The following is a 24911-nucleotide window of genomic DNA, read 5'->3' as shown; positions in this document are numbered from 1 at the left end:
ACTTAGCCAGCTGTCACTTGTCTAAGTGTATCAAAGTCAATGACTGAATGAACTCATTTTAGCGAGAGTAGAGGTTTAGTAGGTATTCGGAACTGAAATGACCACCTGCCCAAGGCACAGACACTAAATAGCCTGTGTACAGACCCCCCTCCCCTTAGGAAAAATCGGAGAAGGGGCTCCTTCTCCGAAGGGGTGGGGGGCGGTGTGTATACAGGCTAACACTAAAATGACAATCTGCCCAAGGCACAGACACCTACTTGGCAGGTTTTTTGCGAGCGCCAAGGTCTTGTTAGGTTCGATTGTAGGCCGCTGTGCTGGAAAATGAGCCCCCAAGGGGCCGGGAGACGGCGGAAATCAAGCCTAAGGGCTTGTCAATACCCCGGTCACACTCTGGATCATACTAGCAAAATAACTACTGTGGCAGGAAGACATGTCGTGAATTTCCAGATAGCCAGCGAAATAAGCCAAAGTTTTGCTCCATCATGTAAATATCATTCTTTTTTCTTCTTCATGCAAAAATTTCTAAACGTACAGAGATATTCTAATTTCTCTATTTAACATTTATCTTGCGATGTTTTCTGATGTTCGTTTCCAATTTATTTGAGCTTGCAAAGATAGCTTATTTATTTCTATTTTTTGACAGCCGTATATCTTGCCCTAATCATTTCTTACCTTTAAAATGCTATACATAAAGGTTGATCCGTGTGTTGTAAAAGATAGTTTTCTGGTGATTGTTTGAAGAGCATTATAAATGAAAAAAAAAGAAAGAACTTTCTACACGGAGTCAGGATTCAACCTCGTCCCCAGGGCTTTCCCGTCCCTGCCATTTTCTAAGAGGAATGTCCTGGGGACGTGTATGAAAAGTATTTCATTCTTGCGTTAATTTTTTTTTAACTTAAACAGTGTTTAAAACATGTCTCTGGTTTTGTAAAAAATTAAGGAGACTTAAAAGTACCAGAATGTTCAGTTCAACTTTATATAGCCGATTTGCTCCTCCTGTCGCAAGAAACGTGAAAAACTTGACGCCAAAGGGTCGAGAAGAGTACGATTGAGCAGTCAGGAACCATGTCAACACCTTTGCCGGAGAGGTTTATTGGACAAGATTTCTCTGTTTTTCTTGTTTTGATAACGTTTTCATTAAGTCTTCAAAAATGCCTCCAGATTGCTTTTTTTTTTTCTATTTATACCCTCTTGAACAATGTGCTCCATCAAAGTGCTCCTCTCATCTCTCCATTTTTAACCTACTTTACCATCCACCCTCTCTACCCCCGGTTCCACCTCTACTTTTACAAGCATTTATACTTAAAGGGGTGAAATTTCTCCTCTCTATTTAAATTTCAGAAAAATTAAGTCCTTCTACTTTTCCCTTAAATTCTTAAAATTAGTTCTTTTTTCTTTAAGAACCGACAAAGATGCTGCTAAGGCTGCAATAAGAGCACTCGCTCTTTCATATACTTTATCTAGTGAAATACCTACCCTTTCATATACCTGAAGCCTGAAAAAGGTACCCCTTTCGGGCGGAGCCTCCCCGTATAGGCCATCATAGGGAGTTTCCCCCACCCCCGTTCCAATTCCGTGCTCATCTTTGCCAGCCCATGTTGAACTCTAGGCCCATTTGAGTCAACACCTAAACATAGTCCCAAGTGTAATAACAATAAGGCAATGGACGAAATAACCAATGTAATGAACTTGAATATATATTGAACTTGACCATAGAGATCTGCTGCAAGAAGACGAGGTGCTCGAAAGGCAAAAACTTGTTGCAGGAATCGCTGAAGAGTAATTGAGACCACAACACCCTCAATCAGAAGCTTTCAACCTATGTGTATGTCAAAGGAAGATCAACCTAGTCAGTTCAACGTGGTAATAGACATATCTCATGACAAGTGCTGAAATAGTATTTCGGAGCCTCCAAATTTGAAAATTTTCTCGGGGAGGATACCCCCAGACCCCCCTACAAGGCTCGTGCCTTCGCCACTCGCGATAATGCCCCCCGTTACAAAAAACCTACCTACAGCCCTGGGTAATGCTAAAAAAATCTTGTGTCACTTTGAAATATCATTCAAATCCAGGAAAAGAAAAGGAGACCTAATTTACAAAATTTCGTCTTTCATACAAGAGTGCACGTGCTTTTCTCCATCAGCTCAGTAGTAAACATAGACAACATAAGGATCCTTAATTTAGTGTGATTAACAGCCGGCAAAAACTTTTGGGATTTAACAGGAGACGGACCGTAAACAAAAAAACTATGCCTTTTTCTGCATGCCATTCCTAATTTTTACTGAAATGTTGGTAATTAGCGATAAACACAATGCTCTGTTAATACCACCGCAAAGTTTGTAGGGTAGCCTATTAGCTAGGGATCTAGGAAATGTGTATGCTGCTTAAAGGTCTTTGCAGGTGTGGTCCTGTGGTTGTCGCACGGTATTTCTGAAGTTTTTTGCGAGCGATTTCCCAAAGATTAATTGTCATTCTGTAATTGAAAATATTGTGCTAGTGCTCGTGAATAACATTGGCCGTGTCCAAGTGACTACTTTGTAGCTAATTGTCGTGTAGTACACCATGGGCTGTCATATTAAACCCTATCCAAGTAGCGCCCGGGGATACTGACTCAGTACGGTCGTAGAAGGAATAAATACAACTGCACGGTATTTCTCACCCAGTAAAGAATCGGAATTAACAGTGATTAAATTGTATGATTATCAATAACTATCACTTCAAAAAAGATATAATAAGATAAAAGAACTGATCGATACACGGTCACTCTTGGGGAATGCGTGACGGGCCACAGTAATTACATTAGTTTAATTCGCGTAAACATATCTTCTTCTGCTGCTTCTTCCTCGTAAAAGAAACAGACCTAAGGGGATTCTAAGTTGTTCGTGTTTTTCCGTGAAAGAAGAAATATTTTTCCCTTAAAAATACGAAATACAAGTATTATAGCGGGGCTCCCGCGCGCGCGAAGCGCGCGTGGGACAGAGCCCCATACTCATGGAATATGGTCAACCTCTTTTCGTTTGGTTGTCACGTGATTGAGCGAGCGTACGTACGCGTCTACAGATTGTACGGGTGGGGTAGGGGAGACTATCAAATTCAAGGGAGGGGTGTCTCAGGCGTGTCTTGGCAAGTCCACATCTTTAATATAGGATTTTAGGACATTCACACTATGGTCAATTGACAGCTGTCAAAACAGGATAGCCACTGACCAGTATCCCATGACCATATCGCGGGCTCATGTGTCAACTCATCGAGGTGACGTGATTTATTTGGATGCTGTCCGCTGACCAGTTAATTGTTTTACTAAATCGCGAACAATGTTCAATCTCATACTTTTACTAGTTAAACTGATAATGCACACACATTGGACATCAATGTTTTGATCAATTGACAGCTGTCAAAACAGGGTACCCGCTGACCAGTATCACTTGACCGTATCGCGGGCTCAGGTGTCGACCTATCGAGGTCACGTATTTTTTGAAGTTATCCGCTGACAAGTTACTAGTTTTCAAGTGATCGCAGGCTCAAGTTCAAGTTTTTCCTAAATTCATATGAAATATGTTGTGTTTATGTGCTACACAATTAAAATTTGGATTGCAAACTGACCTCGGACGCGAAAATTCAGCCAGCTGTTACAGGCAGGGAAGACAGTTGCTTTTGACTTTTCTCACCAAGGTCACGCGTTGGTCACGCTCTACGTCCGATTTTTATGCTCTGATTGGTCAAAATTTGACAGGTGAGTTCATGCGGAAAATTTATGCAGCATCTTGAATCTTGTTTACTTTGACAGCTGAAGCTGACAGAGTTTTGTGTCAACTTGTGATGTTTTTAACTGTCTTTTTCCACTGGATGTGCAAAATGAAATTCAGCTCCTATCAGGAGTCCTCTGTTATTCAAGGCTAGTTTGTTTATTGGGTTTTTGGTTGAGGAATACGTCGCTTGTCAAAGTCGGAAATCCGATTTTCGGATGGCATCGTTTTCGTTTTCACCTTGCTTGATGCGTAGGAGGATTGCAAAGTCTGAAGCGATACTGGCTTTTCTTGATACCTTTCAGGAGCTGAATGGTAAGCCAGAGAAATTATTGTATTTGATGTTTGTTTTTTTGGATCTAATTTAATGAAGTCGAGCGTAGTTTATGCGGTCATTTAGTTTATGCACGTTTGTAAGATTTGAGACAATGATCTGACCGAGTATCAGCTTTGATAAGCTTACAGAACTTTAAAAAGCCTTTAGACAGTTTCCTTACCGCAAATAGAAAGAAAACGTTCCAAAGAATATTTAGTTATAATTCTGGCCGGAAAAGAAAGCTTTGAGCGATTTTCTTGCCTCGAGTTCGTCTTTGAAAAAAGCAAACACCGGGAAGCCGGCTTAAAACATAAACTTAAGCTTGAAGCTTGAAGACTCAGGAAGTTTAGGGATACTTTAATTGTCTTCCTGAATGAAAATTGTTGTTTCTGTATATGTTACACCGAATTATATTTCTTTTATTGATTGTTACTAGTCTCTCTTGTAATTTTAATCGCTGTGCCGATAGTTTTCAGTCGTTCAGTGAACATCGCTTACAGGAGTACTCAAAATGCCGCGCGTTAATAAACCATTAAATAAAAAAAAAACCACGTGTCTAGATACCCGGCAGCCGGGAAGTGTTTTTAAAAAATAAACAGAATAAATTCTTTATAATGTTGGAGCGTAACTCTGTTAATGTTCATTTAAACACTCGCCACAGCTCGCACTACGAAAGTGAGAACCGGATGGCCGTATAGGTGATTTTGGAAATTTTTTTAACAGTTTATGAATATTGAATGAGTGCAATTTGTATTGTGAAATACTGCTTTCTGTCCGAGGTCTGCCGGTATGATAAAAACAGTGCCTCATACTACTGTTTCACCTCAGATGTGATGTATAAATGGTATAAAAGGTTGGTTTACACGCACCCAGATTTGTTGACAAGATTTTGCAAAGTAAACTTGTCGAACGCCAAAAAGTTGGCCTGATTTTTTTTTCTACTAATTAATCTACGGTGATCAAGAGCCATTATGGCTCTTAAATGTGATCGACGATGATTACCAGTTTTTGGGTGTACATATGAGGCTATCAACTCGATGTAAGATTTGGTTCACTCTTGGGCTGTTTGCAAATTATTTTTCTCTAAAATCAGGTAGCCTTTCCCTCAAAAGTCACATAAATGTGCTCTAAAGGTAACTGAATTGTGGAATTCGAATACAAGTTTATTGTTTAATTTAAATTATAAATTTATTAATGGGAGCCTCGCTTTTAGCCCTGGCTAAATCTATATATTATTTCCTGTCAATTTGTTGAAACGACGCATCTAAGGCTAATTTAATTGCATACGGAGAATGAAGTCACGTTCATCGTCGACAAGAAAAAAACCCAAGAAAAAGCGATTACCAAGTTTTCTTCACATGTTTTCGAAAGTGCAACATTTAAAGGGTCTAATGACATTTGCTGATAACTAGAAACGTTAAAGCTGTGGAAATTAGTCGATCTGATGCAGACCGTTACAATTCCAGCTTTGCTGTCAAAATGGCGAATTTTGGAACATTAACGGAACTTTGCACGGCACGCAAAGAAGAGTGCCCACAAATTTTATTGCATTAAGAAGTAGACTGGTCTTAGTACTTCTGTTTTATCATAGACTTGCTTCTGGATCAGGTGCCACTTTTGCGAAATTACCGTTCAGCTCTAGTTATGCAAATTACTTTTCCTTCTAAGCAAATTAAAGGTCATTTGAAAGAAATCATATCTCAGCCAACTTTTTACAGAATGCAACCATTAAACCTTGAAACTATTAACCGGAGTTAAAACTTTTGTGTGTAAAATAATCAGCTTATTCGGCTTTGTAAGGCAGGTTTGACAGAGCCCTAAAGTTTCACCAAAATCGCACCACTTCCGACGGCAAACTGGCCAGTTTTAGGTGACCGAGAAAATCTTCTTGTAATATAGAGAAAAAATTGAGTTGGTCCAAATAAATGTGATATTTTTTCATGGGATAGGATAGTTATCTTCCACTGGGAAAACCAGGGCAATCTGTGATAGAGCGAAATTTGCCTTATCGGTTCTTACGCGGACAGCCTCTCAAAACCTCTCTTGAAAGCTTGAAAGTATCTCCTTCAATGAACCAGCTTCGTTCAAGGAGCTTTGAATACTTCGCTGGAAGGTCTTTAGACTGCCAGGCTCCTACTCAGTTCCATCCAGTTTCTTAATAGTTTTTTTTAAATAGTATATAAAAGTAAATTCAGTTCCTCCTAGGGATATGTAAGTTTTGTTCTCGCTTTCTGTCAGACAAAACCTCTTCCATGCATTCATATCAGTTTGAGTGTTTAAGCTTTTGTATTAGCTGGGTTTTTGTTGAAAATAAATTTACGAAACCTTTCGTTGTTTCTTTGTGTTTACAGTCTTTGTGATGTTTTGCTGTTGTGTCTTGCTGACTTAACCCTTTTTCTAGTAAAAGTATCCTGTTGTAGGCTCCTCGATCGAAATCGAGAAAGACGGAGAAATCGGCGAAGCCTGTGCGCAATTTTTAAGGGCCTGTTCCGGTGTATCAGCTCCTTATATACCCTCTGATTAGCCAATTGTGACAGGTAAAATCATGACCTAGTAGCGTGGTCAACAGGTTTTCATCATGAAGATCCCAACGCGAATCTCGCGCGTAATTTTGATGAATACACAATGTCGTTTTCTACTGATGATTCTAAAGTAATTGCGAAATGAGTAATTACATAGCATAACGCTCGAATCCAAGTACTCTTGTTATCTCAAAAAGGTATCACTCTCGATAATTTTTGAAGCTTTAATGTCAGCTATAATTCTTGCTTTTTTTTTTTTAATTTTGATCTGCATATCACTATCCATGACAATTTTACGGCAAACGACTCTTAAGAGCTGGGCCCAGCATTAGAAAAGAAAAAAAAAAAGCTGGAAATCATTACATTCACGGACAAAACAACTAGTGAACACCATTACATACTGATGAAGTAATTCAGATCCACGCATTCCGGAGAAAACTAGTGAGGCTAAAGGCTTTATTAACCCTCGCACGTACAAAGGCCATATAATATCAGTTACTGCCATCAAGTAACTCCTGTATTATGTTAAATTAAGCTTTCCAAAACATCTGATGTGTATTCTGGTTGATTATCCTGTTGCTCACACATGTATTGTATACATAAATTTTAATCAATGAGGTTATGTCTCTCGGTAAAATAGACTAGGATGAGCCCAGTAAGGATAATGCAGACGTAGATCTGTTTTGCTCAAAGTACTAACTAGACGTCAGGATTCAAACTTCTCGTCTTTCTACATGAAAACCGGCTTGTAAATCATATTTATGTAAAGGAAATAAAGCCTTAACAACTAAATTCAAAAGAAAAAAAACATAACATAGTGTGAACAGACATTCTGTAAACTAAAATCAGAATTGCGATAATCTTAGTGGGGGCCACTAGTGTAAAACATCAACAAGCTATTGTCATACTCTTTATGAGGAAAGCTTAATGGGGTTGAGCTGGGCTCGCCCGGTAACTTGCAAGGATAAAAGCCTGCTCTTTATTGTTCATCTTCAATTAGAGGCTTGAGATCTACTTACCTTTTTCTTCCTTTCTCTCCTCATGTGTTGTTTTACTTCAGTGAAATCTGAAAGTCCGTGAAAGTTTCAGTTGTTTCCTGACTTTTTGAATTTACTTTTTGATAAAATTTAATCTGGCTAAACAAATTTTAAACAAATTCAAACTCTTGACGTGGCCCATATCTTGAAAAATGATTGACCTTAGATAATGCCACCACCGGCAAAGATTCTGCACGTGTTCGCGCCCGCGGACCAAGAGGCATCGCGCGTTTTGCTACCATGAAGAAAACGTCAGTTCTCTTACATCACGTCAACGGGCATAGGAAAGTGAGGCACCAACATAGATCGTTCCGATAAAAGGGGCAAGAAAAAATACAAAATATTTCTTCAAAACAGTTTTCTTCTAAAGATCACAGTATTCAAATTTTACGCCAGCTCAGTAAGCAACGTTTTGTCCTTGTACTGATCTGCAATGCAATATATTATTTCTAAAGTTTGGCCTTTTAATTTGCCTCATTTTGCAGAGATACCGATTATAACTGATCCTGAATCAGGCAAGGCAACTTACCGTGAAAGCGAGGCTGTTAATATCAGCTGTAAAACCTCTGGTAAACCAGTCCCATATGTCAGCTGGATTCATAATGGAAGAGTGATGAATTCTAGCTCTAAAACAGCTACACTAAATTTTAGCTCAATCAGCAAAGCAGATGCAGGATCGTATACATGCAAAGCGAACAACTCCGCTGGGATTACAGAAAAGCAACTAATACTGCTAGTAAACTGTAAGTATCATATGACACAATCATTCGTCTAGTTTAGTATTTGATTACGATAAAGTTATAATTTCCATTCTGCCATGAAATCATCAGCTTAATATTTAACAACTATTCTTTGAGATAGAGGTGAATAGTGGCGAATATTTCGCGACGAGGTAGATATTCCTTAGGCCGATTGAAAATAATAATCGTTTTAGTATATACACACGAGTTGATCTCAACAGAATCAGAAAGGGAATCATTAGCGTTTGTTTGACGGGTTAATGCAATGAGCGAACATGCTAGCCGTAAACAAGAAGAGATAAGCAAAAGTTAAACTTTTTACAGTATTGTCAACACGACAAAACAGAGATTCTATCCTTCCATCCTTTTGAAAGCTATCGCATTAGCGGGTTAAAAGGAATCGTCGAAAGTTTCAATTAGTACCTCATCTGAGAAGAAATATAGAAATTTACGATTCTGTCAACACACCAAAAAAGTAAGGTTTTTTTGTTGCTTCTTGCAAAGGCTGACAATGGCGGCTCCGATCGAGGTGAGTGTTGTTTTTCTGTCGCATTGTTTTGTCCTGTTTATTTGCTGCCTTACACAATTTTTGAAAATATTTGGTTTCATTTCTTTCTTTTTTTATATATATAAGTTAACTTGGATTTCTAGGGAAAAAAAGTCTTGTTAGGAAATCCTGAGTTCACAATCCGGTTTCGTTCTCCGCTGTAGTTGACTTTAAACATGGCTTCGACCGTTAAAAAATAAATCACGCTGTTAACTCTTTGAAGTATTTTCTTACCGTCAAAATCATAACGCAAGGATTTTCTTTTATGTTCAAATAGTTCTTACTCTAAAACTTTGGCAAAACACCCCGGCAAAAAACCGAGATTACGACAGCGATTTTGTTTTGCTTTATATTCACCACATCATAGTCCGCGAAAGAGAACCAATCAGATTGCTTAAAACGCCAGAAACACTCATTCTGTATATATTAATTCGGGAAATTACTAATGACGGCAGCCAGGGAGTTAAAGATTACACAGGTCCGCTGAAATTTGGGGATTGACACGTGGGTCAACTGCAATGGAGTCGCGTTAAAAAAGTATTATTTGGAAACGTACCTAATTTTGCGTTTATGGGTTATTGTTGTGCGATTCGAAATAGTTTGAATTCATTCTTTGGCTCAATTTATCGTTAATCCCTAGTGGGGGCAATGTGCGCGACTCGGAAAAACTTTTTCAGTACAAAAAAAATGAAAGAAAAATTAGATCAAATAAATATATAAAATTTGCTCATTCACACATCGCAATTAAATGACTCATTTCAGTCGAAATAGGAAGAAAAGTTATCAAATCTGAAATCAGAAACTTTCGGAAAACTATTTTGTTTGTCTCTGTGAAGATTTCGGTAGTTGATAGCAAATTAGGGATTCCAGAACCGCTGATCAGTATACCGGGTTTGGTTCATATCAGTCACTTCTAGTGTACATGTATTAATCACTTTATTGACACACAGAACCTGGTATCTTCTATATTACTTGTGTGTTTCCCGTTTCCTCTCTTCTATATTTCCTCTTAAATTTATAAGATTTGATCTAATTGAAACAGTATCATAATAAATTCTACTACAGTGGAACCTAATTCAGGGGATACCCTTGGGAGCAAGGCAAGTGTCCCCTGAATGAAGGTTTCCCCTGAATGGATGCTTTGCTAAAATATATATATTTTTATTACGCCTGGCATGGGAATGTGCTGCAGTCATTATTTAAAGCGGCCAGATAATAATTAAAAAATCATGATTTAATTTATGAAATCTCCGCGATGTTGTGTGTTGAATTCCCACAAGTTTAATACATTGATTTGAGCGAAATATAGTTCATGTTTTAAACTTGTAGCCAATTTTACTGTTGAACAATGGAACTTATCAACCTTTTTTGTGGTCAGTCACTTTTTGAGTAACAAGCAAGAAGGTTAAAATCGGGTTTCGGGACCCTGAGAAAGAGCGTCCTTTCCCCCTGCCAGGTGTCCCTTCTAAAGCAGACGCAAAGATTATGTCTCAACATTCCTTCGGGACCAAATTTTGTGTCTACTGAATAGAGGTTCCTAAAGGAGAGGTTCCACTGTATATCTTGCCCTTCTCCATTTATATTCTCTAACTGTTATCTTTTAAAGCTGCTTTACTAAAACACAAATGGAGAATAGAATACAAATACAGTATAGTACACATACAACTACAAACAAAAATGCAGAAAGCTTTAAGAATTTCTCTTTTAATCAGTGCCCTAAACAACAAATTTTGTTTTTTTTTTTCTCGGGAAAGTCAATTTTTAAAAGCGATAGAAAACTGTTTTCCTGTACTTGCATAGTCTGATATAAACACTCGAGGGGTTGGGAGAATTCGAGACAGTTGTGCAAACCTTCGACTTCGTCTCGGATTGGAAAACTGTCTCGAATTCCCCCAAACTCTCTCGTGTTTATACCAGGCTATGCAAACACGGAAAACGTTTTCTATTGCTTAAATAAGAAATCGGCCATTTGCCGTAGTGCCAGCCTTGCATTCAGTTTTGTTTCATTTTTAACATGGAATTCTCTCGCTTACAATGTTAGCTTAAGCGAAAAAAAAAAAATTGACACAGCATGTTTCGGAAGATTTTCCAAGTTTCAGCTGACGAGGGAATGGGTATAAATAAAGTAAATGTGTGGAGGTTTCAACTCAAAAACGTTTCCAAATATGTGATTGCGTGATTAGCGCGCGAAAAACAAAACATCTTCACGCCACAACCATGTTTACATACTCTCATGCAAACACGCCGCTCGGCCAATCAGAGCGCGCATACTATCTTCGTTATTTTATAAAGACCAATATGTCGGCTAACAAAATTAGCCTTCCTCAAGGCCAGAGCTTTACGGACAGAAAATATTTTTTAAATCGGCCCTTAAAAAAAATATTTTCTCTCGGTATAGCTCTGGCCCTGAGGAAGGCTAATTTTGTTAGTCATATATTGGCCCATAATAAATCAGCTCGTTGCTGTAGTGCCAGCGTCGCATGCAGTTTTGTTTCATTTTATACACATCAACTGACGTCTGGCTACAGCATCTCTTTAATTAGAGATCAGGCAAGAGAAACCTGTCAGATTTATTTGCGCATTGCGTGGACCTCTGCATTCAAACATTTTTCCCTAAATTCTTGTTGTTTGACAAATGAAAAAATCTATTGTCTTTAGAGCCTTCTTCTGAGCCACATGCGCCTGAGATCGTCCTAAAAGATAGAACCTGTTTCTTTCCGTTATATATGTCATATAGGAAACTAATTATATTATAAAGGGAAAAAATGTCAATATTAACTCAAATCACGATAATTAAGACATGGTGTGGCTATTGACTTCCGTTAAAGACGTTATTTTAGTTACACTGATGACCTTTTTGCTTCAGCTGAAAGTTGATTCCAAACTGTCACTGCGTCACTGTCACTTTCGCTTTTTGTGAGTCGGAGTAGGTGTCCCTCGTTTACTGGCGAATAATTTGCGACTGGCTACGCTTCCAACTAACATGAGATGCGTTTTAAATGTTGGTTTGGAAGGTTTAAGGATTGTATTCCACTTACTGCTATTTCTTCCGCATGAAGGTATGTATATATATTACAACTTTTATTTAGGCTATCATCGCTCTACAAGAGTGTTAAGGTCGAGTAAAACATACAAATCTATGCTGATTTACGGCTTTCCGTCCAACGCGAACAATGTACACGACAACCGTTTTAAGACTTATTAACTTAGGAGAGTAGTATAGAGATAGCCTAACTTCTAAGACTCATTACGCCTTTTACAACCTCGCTAAATTAAGATGGCATGCGAAAGAAACATGAGTGTATTAGGGGAATGGTAGGTCAGTCTTATAAATAACTTGTGAATACCCAGTCACCCCTACTTAAAACAAATCGTACACTATTCCAAACTTTCCACACTTAATTCGGTTTCATGATAAAACGAACGGCCGTTGATTATGGGCCAAAATTCTGTTGATTGACAAAATTGCAGAAAAAAAGGAGTTTATATAGTTCCCAACGGAGAGAAAGTACACTTTCTCAGGAACATTAATCAAAGTGAAAAAAAGTTGTAAGACTGCAGGATTAGCGATACAACTAATCGAGTGATACTCCGTCGCGCAAATATTGTTCTTTAGTGAACAGCCTCGAAATCATAAGTTTGTATGTTTTTGCACCATTAGCAGACTCATGTGGACATCAAGCCGGACGTATTCATGCATCGTGTCATGTAATCGGATAAACTGGACGACCTTGCTTGCGACACTCGAAGTAAACAAGGAAATACGGCAACTATGGTTAGATGAAAAGTCGGTCACTTAACTCATAGTTAATGAATACTTTGCTTTTAAAGCTTTTAAAATATTCAACAATGAGCCCCTGTATGAAAACATTACAATTACATGTTATCCGGATGATAAATTCGTTCCATACTATCTGAAACTAACATTAGCCATTACGCATTTTTGAAATATGTAAAAGAAAAGACCATGCATTCCCTACCCCGTAATGTAGAATAAGCGCAATTGTACACAGACACGGATCTTATACGCTTTTAAATTACCCCTTCTAATCATTTTAATAATAACCAAAAATGCAGGCGGTCAGAATAATAAGAGGAAGAATTACAAATTTATCTTGCATTGGCAGTTGTTCTTTCAGTATGACATGTCATTTTTAACCTTTCTTGCAGTAAATCAAAGTTTCACGTCCTCATATAACGGAAATGTTGTTAGAGGAACAGCTGGTTGTTCTGTGAACTTTACTTGGGCCTTCTCATCATCGTTTACCAGGGTTGAGTGGGGATTGGCAGCCACTCCTTTTGCTTTTGATACTCCGCCTGGGTTGCTAGTGTCTTTTTTTAAAGGCAACCCACTACCAGTTAAAACGCCAGCAGCATATATTGGAAGAGTGTCAGGGAGACAAACCGGAAGTCAAGTTATCTTTACTCTCAGAAATATTAGCAAGCTTGATGAAAGGTTGTATGGCTGCTTGATTACCGACACAACAGATCCAGATGACATATCAAGCTTTGATCACGTCACTCTTGAAGCGGAAGGTGCGCACATCCTGAGTTATGCTCGGAGTCACTAGAACTAGACTTTTTCGTGTTAAAAATCTTTAGGTTTTAAAGCTGAAAACTGAGCAACAATTTTTCACATTATAAAAATGAACGATTGTTTTTGGCAAATGAGCTTTTGCTACAATTGATTGAGGATTATACATTACAATGCTGTTTATTTTGATACTCCACCTCGATCTCGCTGACTATTTATAGCTAAAAGTGATGAAAAGATTATGGTTGCAGCATTAGCGATAAAAACAATCCATCTGATACCCCAAGCTTTGTCTCCCTCGCCTTCGTTGTCAAACGTCGGTGCATTCCTTCGGCGTAGAGTTTTCAAAACGAAATAAAATTCTCTAAGCCAAGCCCTTTTTAAAATATCTACTTTCCCATATATGTTATTATTCAAAAATAAATAATTTCACTAAGTTATGTTTAACCGGCAAAACATGTATGCTACCAGGACTTAGTTTTTCAAAATCAGGCTCATGGTGTCCGATCTGTCAAGAGAGGATTTAGAAGCGCTTTAATAAGCGATATCTTGATAAATTCAGTAGCTGTATATGTCAAAATGTTGCGGATCGCATAGGTGATGCGTAAAGGAATCACATTTCGAAATATTAGACCATGACGAGATCTAGAACCATGCATGTTTACGGCAAACAGCAAACGTCAGATTGAATTTGACAATTTCTGAACATAGGAACTTATTTACTTACTTAAGCCGGGAATTATCCCGAGCTGATTGAGCATTGCATCTCTCATCTCATTGATATTGTCCAGTTCAGGCAGCCTTGATAGGAACAACAATTTCCAACAATTTCCGACATAGGAAATGAGCTGATAAAAACTGTGCAAACTAATTCTTATAGATGAATGGGGCGTAAAACTACTATTTTTGGTTGAAATAATGCCGGCAGTAAATGACAGGAAAAGGGAAAATTCGGTCACCTAGTACAAATTTCCGTTTGGCTAAAACTTGGTTCTGAATCTCTCTATTTAAAACAGGAGATACTTCGAGCTGCGATACATTACGTTTGTTTCTTTTTTACTGCCTATTAGGTGACATGTAGATTACTAGAAAGTAATCCTCCGTGTACATGCTCTTATACAATTACCCTCACATTTGTAGAGAGGCCAATAATCATCTCTCCAAATTCCGTCGAATTAAGGGACCGGTCATTATTTATCACCTGGGGGGGGGTCGGAGGATTTTGGGGGGGATCACTTGATTTTTAGGAGAACAGAGGGGGGGATCAGTCGAAACTGAGAGCCCAAAAGGGGGGGATCCCTGAAAATTTTGGAAGGATTCAGAGGGGGTACCACTCAAATCTGCTTGAACAATGCCAGTTTGAAAGCATACAACATAAATGCGCCCATTCTGCTGGGAGATGATAGCATTTGCAATCTCAATTTGTTCTAACACAACTTTATTTAAAAAACGGAAGTCTGTCACACTGGCGAATGTGTGCATTTCAATTTATATCGAGAAAGCTTTGTTTTAACGCTTTTATATTTTTCCTTTTATAACGTGCTCATGACTTAGCTAATATTCATCTTTAAACATGACAGGTGAATTATAAATTGTGAACTATATAAACTTCTGATAACTGAAACATTGTAAAAAGCGTGTTTGTTTGTTTTTTCTGAGTTAAATACGTACCGAAATGCTTCAGAAAACAGCAAGGCCGAAATACCCGGTGCGGCATATCTTAGTAAAATAGAGAGTCTTATTGACGACCACTACGTCCGAGGAGAGCTCTTTTTTGAATTTTGTCGGGATGCCTGCAATAAGCAAAGCGATGCAAGCTCCACACTCTGTTCCTGGTGTACCAACAACAGATGAGTGGGACCAGTAACAGAAAGAATCCCTCAGCCTGTGCCAGACAAGCAAAATTCCGGGCACTTTATGGATGTGTACGAAACGCCGACAACAGGTCGTGCTCCAGACGATTATCAACCGAGGAAATGTCTGAAGGACTTGTACGAACAAAACGCCATCTCTGCGGGCAATCCAAATACCATCGCTGCTTTCTGTGCAACCTATTGTGTCGAGGAAAAGCATGTCATTGAATACCTAGGCCATCTAAATGATATCAAGATCAGGAAGGATATTAGAACAAGAGAGGCTAAGGAGAAAAAAAGGTTAGAAGAGGAACTAACATACAAGGAATACCAGTGGGGCATACTTATTGAGAATGGCAAAGTTGAAAAGCTGAAGGTGAGACAGCTCGACCTGTACCTTAAGGAATATGGCCGGACCACTGTTAGTATAAAGCTGGACAAGATAAAGGCAATTCGCTACCATTACTATCGACAGAGAAGTCCAGGCAACGGGAATGAGTTGTCCAACAGTGAGGAAGAGAGTGAAGAATCAGATACGGAGTTAGATGATGACGAGGATAGCGAAGATGATCTTGTCATTGCTGATCTCGATGAACAGTCAACTGTTCGTATGGTAGTTTTAACTTTTGTACCAGATGACTAAATAGCTGAAGTTACTGTACAAGCAAACACTGGATGAAAAAAAAAAAGGAAAACAAAAAGAAAACAAACAAAAAAACGAACAAAAAAAAATTATAAAAATGTGAGCAAAGCTACAAAGGCTGATCTATTACACTATAGATGAAAATAAAAAAGGAGACAGGAACAGTGGCCGATCCTAGCCCTTCCAGATGGCCGAATTGTCGCTAAATATGACCTGCTGATAGGGACTTGGCGGACTGCTATTTGGCACTCTAAAAAAAGTGACTTTGCAGTTTCAAGCACTTTGCAGTTTTAAGCAAGATTGCTTGTATGTCAACTGAATTCAGATGTCTGGATCCAGACTAGAAAAAGACACGGATCAAGAGACACTTTTGAAAAAAGACTGCGCGATAACGGCTTTATTATGCTGTAAGTACATCATAGTTAGAAATACTACCTGTATATGAACGTTTAAAACACTAAATATACACGTCGAAAGGTGAATATGGGCACAAAGACATTGGGGGGGGGATCACGAAAGTTATATATAGTTATGAGGGGGGATCACTTCAATAAAATAACATTTAAAGGGGGGATCGGCTAAATTTCATCGTGTTTAGCCCAAAATCCTCCGACCCCCCCCAGGTGATAAATAATGACCGGTCCCTAAGTTACAATGAACGTGAAGCTGTTAATATCAGGTGTGAGGCCATAGCCAAACCAGAACCAGACGTGAGATGGATCCATCATGGACAAGTGAAGAGTTCTGGTAATAAAACAGCTGAGTTAACTTTTAAGACAATCACCAAATCAGATGCAGGAGTGTATACATGCAGAGCGAACAATTCTGCAGGAACTGCAGAAAGGAAATTAAGAATAGCAATAAAATGTAAGTATATACACTGTAGTAAAACTCATCACTTCTTATCATTGTTGATTTATTATTTATATGTCACAATTAGTTTTGTAAAAAAAAAAAAGAACGTTCGTTGAGGACCGTTTCACCACTTTAATATTACAACCTGAAAATATAATGTTGTAGAAATTATTTACTCCTTTCATAGCCTCTTCAAGTTAATTGTGGAATGCAATAAAGGAGGCAATGCAAATACTAATTTAAAAGTATTTTGTCAGTCACAGATATGGAGAAAACGCTACGAAAACTTGACTCCCTAAATGCTGCATGAAACTAGTTTCTCAAACCTAAATGTAAACTGTATATTATGTTGTATATAAATACTGACATTACAGAGATATGTCATTGCCCCAACCCCCACGGAATCTATGTCGCTGTTTTTTTTTTCCCTGGCAATGGTTATTGGTTTCCTGCAGTAGAGAGCTGATGGTTCGGTATTCAATCTACTGAAGCTTAGGGCGAAAAAAATGCTTCCAAAAAATAAAAACTAATAATAATAAATAGATAAAAATAATAAATAAAAAGCCATCTAACTCAGTAATGCAGAGAGACCTCTGCGAAGGATAGCGTCAACTGACTAAACGATACCTATAAGAAAAAAAAAAAAGAGGAAAGTCTAGCACCCTCCAGTCTCCTTCAGGCGAGAGTTACGGCTGTATCAGTTGAAATATCCGCTTCTTTTAAAATTGCTTGGTTTTTCACGCTAACTGAAAAGAGGTTTGATACAGAATATATCAGTCTCGACATTATGAGATTTTTAAACTCACTTGGAACACTACCTACATAATTTGGTTTCTGGCTCGTTATGTTGCTAATTCCTCTTTTAGGTTAGTGAACAAGGGCGAGTTACATTGATCTTACACTTGAACAAATTAAAAGACAGGTAGGCAACACTTTAACGCTTCCACATGGTGAATACCTATATTTAATACAACGGCTTAAAATATAATAGCCTCATACACAGTGTGCTTCGTCACGCATTTCGTCGGTGGAGGAATAATAGGGAGTTTTATCAGCGACGACGGCGACGGCAACGAGAACGTCAAAACAGCAATAGGTTTATTAAGCAAAACAACAAGTTTGGACGTCCATCACGCTTTTTTGTACATTTTTTTGTCGCTACTGCACGACTACGACGTGAAAATGGCAAATTTCACGTTTTATGGAGGATGTAAACAAGCGACGACGAAATTTTCTTCCTCTTTTTAAAATTAAGTGCGGTCCCCAAGAAATCAACTCCAGGGAAATTGGCCTACATTCTGTCTGCTCAGCGACCAGTATTTACTTTGAGGGGATGTGTTCATCGGTGTACGGATGGCGGCCCACTGTTCCAGGACTATGACGTCTTCCATGCGTGTTCGGGATCAAGCGTTACTAGTATGATAAACAAATTCTTCTTTTAGCATAACATGTTATATACTGAACCATTTAAGCCTACGCTTTACCAGAACGAAACGAAGGGGAGTTAACATCAGCATACTAGGGTGCAATGCAATATTAGTTTACATAGTTTATCAGGCTCTCTCTATATGGTTGACCTCACACTAATTCAGGCCGTAATCGTTCGTTCCGCTTGAATCTGACGGTATTTTTTTGATGTAGTTCTTCTAAAGCTTAGGCACTGAACAGTTGATTTTCAGGCCTAGTGCTGTAAGTTCTTTGTAGTAAAGTGAATTTACTGCAATGTAATTGTAAGTTATGATTTCAACATTTCTGTTGAACTGAATTCCTTGACGGAATTTTGGTTGAATGTTTTGAAATTTCGCTCAGGCAAATCTTGCTTTTTGAGCTTTTTTAAAGAATCGGTTTAGTGCATTCATGCTTTTTGTGGTAGTTTCATTCTGTTTTCAAACTGCTTTTATGCTCTTACATTCGATTTTTTTTGTACTTTTAACTGTGTCCTTTAGATTTTTTTTCTTGTCATCAGTAGCTTTTTTTTTTTCACATTTATGCATTCTATTTATGGTGTACTTTTAAAATTGTTGCTTTTCTACTTTAGTATTTAAAACACTATTAACATATATTTTCAACGATCAGTCGAATAATTTTTAAATCAGGGTTGTAATCAGTCCAAAAATACATTCAAAATGTATTTTTGTAGTTATCTAAAACCTTCTTTTTGAAAATGCGTTGTTATTCAAAATAGTTTACAAATATTTTTAAAACGCTGTCAGTTTGCATCCTGCTTTATTCCTTTTTTTTAAAGCATACACTCAAATTTTCTGTATATTTTAGACGAAATTTAAAATACTTCAAAAATTGTTTCAATACCAATTCTAACCAGTTTAAAAAACCGTTTAAGTCAGTCCAAAAATACATTGAAATACGCTTTTCATTCTATTTAAAACCTATTTGACAAAATGGGTTCAAATTGAGTTAAAAAATAGTATATAAATAAATAAATAAATAAACGGGATACACTTTTAAAGGGCTATAGATGCAATTAGTTATGCGTAATAACACCAAACACAATTTCTCATGGGAGCACTAGAAGGAAATTCAAATTTCACAGGAATTTAGAGAACACAGGTAAAATCGTTATTTTCTCGGGCTCCCATACGAACATTTTCTTTGGAGTTATTTCATATATTAAGTTATTACATTTATAGCCCTTGAAAATCTTCTGGTACAAGGTTTTTGTCCACTGAAAATTAAAATTACTCAAATTCCAAATGGATTCCGTCTTAAAAATAGTGTTTGATATGATAAATAGAGACAACTGGAAACTTCTAAACCATATTATTTTTATTTCACTGACGGGCCTACAATTAACCTGTTTCTTTCCGTCTTTAAAACAATGAGTAATTAATGATGTGACTGCTGACTTCCGCTAACGATGCTATTTTAGTTGCACTGACCTTTATGCTTCCGCTGGAATTTGATTCCAATCTGCGTCGGTACAGCTTCGCCTTTTGTGAGTCGGAGTTACTGGCAAATAATTCTTCACTGGCCACGTTTGCAACGAATATCAGATTCGCGATGTATATCAAATGTTGGTTTGGAAGCTTTACGGATTTTATTCTACTCGTACTGATGTTTCTTCCGTTTGGAGGTATCTGTATATTATTACAGTATGTTTTATTTAGGTTATCTATCGAGTCTGTCTAGGCCTAGTAACGGCATATAAACCTAATTATGCATTGACGGCTTTTCGTCTTCACACAAACGATGTACATGTACACGACAATCGTTAACGCACAAGTTCGTATATGCCTTTAAATAACATAGCCTATTAATTTTTGACGTATCACTGATGCTTAGGATGGCATGCGAAAGATACTTATGTCAGTCGTATAATTTGTCAGTCAGTTCTTGTCACTTGGTGAAGCGTGGACCTTTCCTGACCTTCCTTCCCAATTTTAGGATTTATTGGAGTGGTGTGGACCAAATCCTGAGTTTGGCATTGTTCCGCTACTTATTGGGCTTTTACTTCCACATGTCACTTAAAGGGGCTATGTCAGCTGGAGAGCATGCGCGCTGAGGCTATGCAAATTACTGTCAAAATTCTATTGCTTTTTACGCGTCACTTTCTCTTTCACGTCTAAGGCTCCGAAATTTACAGAGACATTTACAAGCGAATTGGGTGTGGATAAGGGATATTTTAATAGTATTTACGGAATATTTCCTCTCTGTTTATGCTAGGTCAAATTCCCTCAATTTCTTCCCCAAGAATAAAAGTGTTAAGACAAATTTACTTGTAGTTTTGAAGTAAAAATGCATGCAATTCAACAACAGAATATTGCCGTACTAAACAAAATAAATCAAAGTTGTATTATAAACGACCTACAAAAGACTCTAGACCAAACATAAAGGCCAAGACTGTTTCAATGTCATTAACAATTAGACTTGTCTGTCACTACTGACTTTTTAATTTAGCCCCTAAAAGAACAAAAGAGACGCTGTTTTTGATGTCTTTGTGTTGATCTTAGGGCAACACACATTGATCGCACAAAATTGTCTGATCGTGCCGAATCACTGCGACGTCGAGAAAAACAGAACCAAGTATCAATGGTATATTACTCCACTGTAAGCAGTCCGTGAATAAAAAGCGAAAGTAAACTCTACTATTTTCCAAAAAAATATACTCGAACTCAAACAGTTCAAAAACATGGCATTCACAGGATCTAATTCGTACTGAACGGATTCTCAAAAAAGAACGCTGACGTTGAAAGTATGTATTAAGATTCAAGTTGTGTTCCGACAAACGTATTCACAATATCAGCATGACTAACCATAATTTTTGGTTTCGTAAAAATTTATTGGTGATTTAGGATAGAGTTTAAAAAATCACTGATGCAAAATATACAATTTTCTGGTTGTTAACTTTAAGAGCAGAGTTTTATAAAAGATCACAATTTACTTTCAGTTCTTTAATTGGTCCTGCTTTCTCTTAAATAAAGTCACGCGCGCTGCTTCACAAATGAAAATGCACCAGTTTACTTTTGTCCAAAAATGCCCCACACCAACGTCCACTGCCTTACCCCTCTCCCCAATAAACGTCCAGTTGACGTTAAGCGGGGAAAAATTGAATATTCCGACGGCCCCTTAATAAAACTTTTACAAGCGTAATTTACAAGACAGTGTAGCAATTATTTTCAGACTCTTAAACAATGGCTGCCGTCACATCTGGGCTACTAACTATAGTTAACGTTTAGACGGTGATAACTATAGCTATTTCGGTAATGAGACCGCTTCTCTGTTCGCTCTAACTATAGTTAGAAAATTTACGCCTCAGTGATCCAAAACAATACTGACTAACTATAGTTATACCCAAGCAGGGTTCGTGGGTAAGTCTTAAGTTTACAAACAAACAACCAATCAGAATGTGACACTTCTTTTCGCACGTACGAGATGAGCATATATAAATATGCAAAATAAAAACCAAGCGTGAAGCGAGGGGGAAACCAAAAACAACAAAGGCAAATTAGAACTAACTGTTGTTAACTGCGTGGTGTGACCGCAATGTCGACCGAAAGCACTAACTACAGTTAGGTATGACATCACGTAACTTGACACTAACTTACGTTTGACTTTAGGGCCTGTTTACATGGAGGTGGGGAACCCCAGATAGGTGAGGTAAAATGCGGCAGGTCACCTCACCTATCATGTAAACGTGATCAAATTAAAATGAGAGATTATATGGACAGGAGGGTTACCCCACCTAAGCGGGTTACCTCACCTTCCTGGGGTGCCCCTTCTCCATGTAAACAGGCCCTTAGTTACGTCGTAGATGTGGCCGCAGCCAATGACTACACTTGTAAATTATAAGTGTAAATTTTTATTAAGTAGGCCTCATAAAACAATGGCTACACTTGTAAATTACACTTGCAAATCTTTATTAATTGACCCGAGGTCTGAGTCACCAAACGAAAATACTTCCAAGAATTTACTTCCATATTTTGGTTCTTGTACGCAGTTGGAAAAATACAGTTAATTTTACCATATCAAGGTCGGACTGTAAGAAGCTTGATCAGTTCGTCTGTCAACTTTACCTGGAGATTCTCAGGAGACGTTGCGAGCATTGAATTTGGTTTCAAGATAACCAATGCAGCCGCAATAGAGACAAATGGGAAAATATTAGTTCTAAAACCCTTGGGAAAAACGGGATATGTACATCAAAGTTATGCTGGACGTGTAAGTGGAATCCGTACTGGTAACTCATCCTCTGGTCAAGTCATCTTCAATCTCAGTGGCATTTCGCTGAATGATACAGACACTTATGGGTGTCAATTGTATGCAAACAATGTGCGAGATAGTGATCAATTTGATTATGCCAAACTGATTGTCGAAGGTGATGTACACTTTTTTCATACATATATTTTCAAGTTCGAGCTCCAGTTTTGTGGAGGTAGAATTTTACAGTGATGTTTAACAAAATAGTTTTTGTAGATGAATAAAAATTATTCACCGAAGTGGAGGTGGTTAATGGTGAAGATTTCCCGAGCGGCCAGCTTGAATAATTATTTTGGTATGTACTAAAACAGTGAGATAAATGAGCACAAAAACGATGAAACCAATAATGATTATTATTGCTGCCAACGATTACAATTTTGGCGCGAAATGATCAAACGGCCTTCACGTTTTCTTGCCGACAAATAAAACTTTTGAAGCCATTTGTTTATCTTTTGCGGGGAAATTTCTTCCAAAAGAATGACCAGGAATTGCCGATTTTTCTGTTTTTGAAACCATTCTGTTTAAACTACCATTTAATTTAGACCCCGTTCACACGTATCCGGATATTTTTGAATCCGCGACTTTTTCTTTCCAGATGAGGCTTCCGCCCACAGCTCGAATCCGGTCTATCCGACATACCAATCCGCAGCGTTTTTGAATTCGGAATCGAGTGCAAGCTAAATTATCTGGAAATATGTATAAATATATTTTTTTATCTTGTGACTTCACAAGATAGAGCCCAGTTCTCTGCCGCGAATATTCAAGACGGTGCTGAGCGCAATGTTATCGCTTATTTTCTGTTTGGACTGCAGTTAAACCTAACGATGATTACTGTACATTTTGAAGCTTCTTTTCATGTCGGACGGACGAATTTGACGCCGTAAAGAAGTGAAACGAGCGATAAAATGAGAGAAAATGTTCGCATAAGCCGAAGATCGCTTTACAAATTAGCTAATGGACTGCGAGTGAATCTGGATACGTGAGGACGGACAAATTCGAGTTGAATACGGATACGTGTAGACGTGGAAATTTTTTATTCTTCAAAGAAAATTTTGCGGATTCAAAAATTTGCGGATGGATTGCGTGTGGACGGGGCCTTAGTGTTAAGCTTATTTATGAACATGTCAGCTAAAGAAGGTAACGGAAGACCCAATGTGCATTTATAAACAAAGAATTGAGTAGCCAATCAAAGCACGGGAAAACACCATCCACTGTTTTAGTATGTACTAAAAAAATTGTGTAGCTACAGAATAGACGTCATGTTCAATAGATACGATGATCAATATCAAAATGCGCAGAAAACGTTATTTCGTGCTCTATGACATCGGCTGGGAGTCACTATTAATTAAGTATTTGAAAAAATATTCATGCTTTCATGCAAATTACTTTTTAATGTAATGAAATATAATTTTTTTCAGTACGTCATAATTCTCTTATGACTTTGACGTCATTTGATTGCACTTAAACTACGCAAGTTCTCCCCCCCCCCCCCCCCCGTCAACTAAATTCGCGAACCAGACCTTGATCGCGAAGAATTCGAACCATAATTTGTTCCTACCCTGCCAACAAGCCATCCTCGCTGCCGCCAGAAACTGGTAACTCATGCAATGAGTTAACATTTAAGCTGTTATCGAATTCTTAGTGCCACCAAGAATCACACATCCGATGGCAGCAAATATAAGTTACAATCAAGGGAGTCCAGTCAATGTAAGCTGTATTGCAACAGGGACACCGGAATCAGATGTGGTGTGGATCAATATCGTTAACACTCAAGTTATGAGTTCTAGAATAAAAAAGACTTATCTCACTTTCAGTTCGATAAGCAAGGATGATACAGGAGTATACATATGTAGAGCCAACAATTCGGCAGGAAGTGTTGAAAAAGCACTTGAAATTACTGTTAAATGTGAGTATATTACTGAGTAGAACCCAACATTCCAAATACTATGACGACATTTCTTGGGACTTCATCACGCGTTGTCTTCTCCAATGTTGCCATGCTTTGAATTTTTATCAAAGCTATGTTGATTTCCCCGTGCTATTTTAGCCCAGGGTCTTTCTTTTTGTGCCTTACTAATGTTTTTTTTTGCTCCTCTCTTTTAAATTTGATTTTAGCTGTTGCTTGGCTCTCCTCGAGCGGCATTGCATCCGCAAATTATTAACCTATATAACCTCAGGATTCAAACACATTCAAGGAGTGGAATAGCATTGGTACCCGTACGAGACATGTGTCTGACATTCTCTTTTTTTCTTTAGCCTCTCCCGAGGGTGTGAATGGGTTTTGACGTTATTTGCGTATAATTTGTGTTTGCTGTTAAATTGGCCAATTTTTTAATGTTTACTGTTTTCTGAGGAAAAACTGTAAAATGTTTGGAGGTTTTTTCGTGAAAACACCTATCGTCTTTT

At 37.9% G+C, this 24911-nt stretch overlaps 2 protein-coding genes across 2 annotated transcripts in view; one reads left to right on the top strand and one right to left on the bottom strand.

Moving 5' to 3' along the window:
• LOC140949654 (uncharacterized) overlaps positions 1-24911 on the bottom strand; it is a 460765-nt gene that overhangs the window by 216679 nt on the left and 219175 nt on the right. The gene's annotated exons all lie outside the window — the stretch shown is intronic.
• The window catches only part of LOC140950308 (neural cell adhesion molecule 1-like), a 48386-nt gene that overhangs the window by 10515 nt on the left and 12960 nt on the right, over positions 1-24911 (top strand). Inside the window, exon 2 of the mRNA XM_073399534.1 lies at positions 8107-8364. Coding sequence (XP_073255635.1) covers positions 8107-8364 — 258 coding nt within the window. The remainder of the gene's footprint in view (positions 1-8106; positions 8365-24911) is intronic.

This window comes from Porites lutea, chromosome 10, assembly GCF_958299795.1.
Source record: "Porites lutea chromosome 10, jaPorLute2.1, whole genome shotgun sequence".
Lineage (NCBI taxonomy): Eukaryota > Metazoa > Cnidaria > Anthozoa > Scleractinia > Poritidae > Porites > Porites lutea.
The sequence above is the reverse complement of the archived record's forward strand: the minus strand, read 5'-3'. Positions and strand labels throughout refer to the sequence as shown.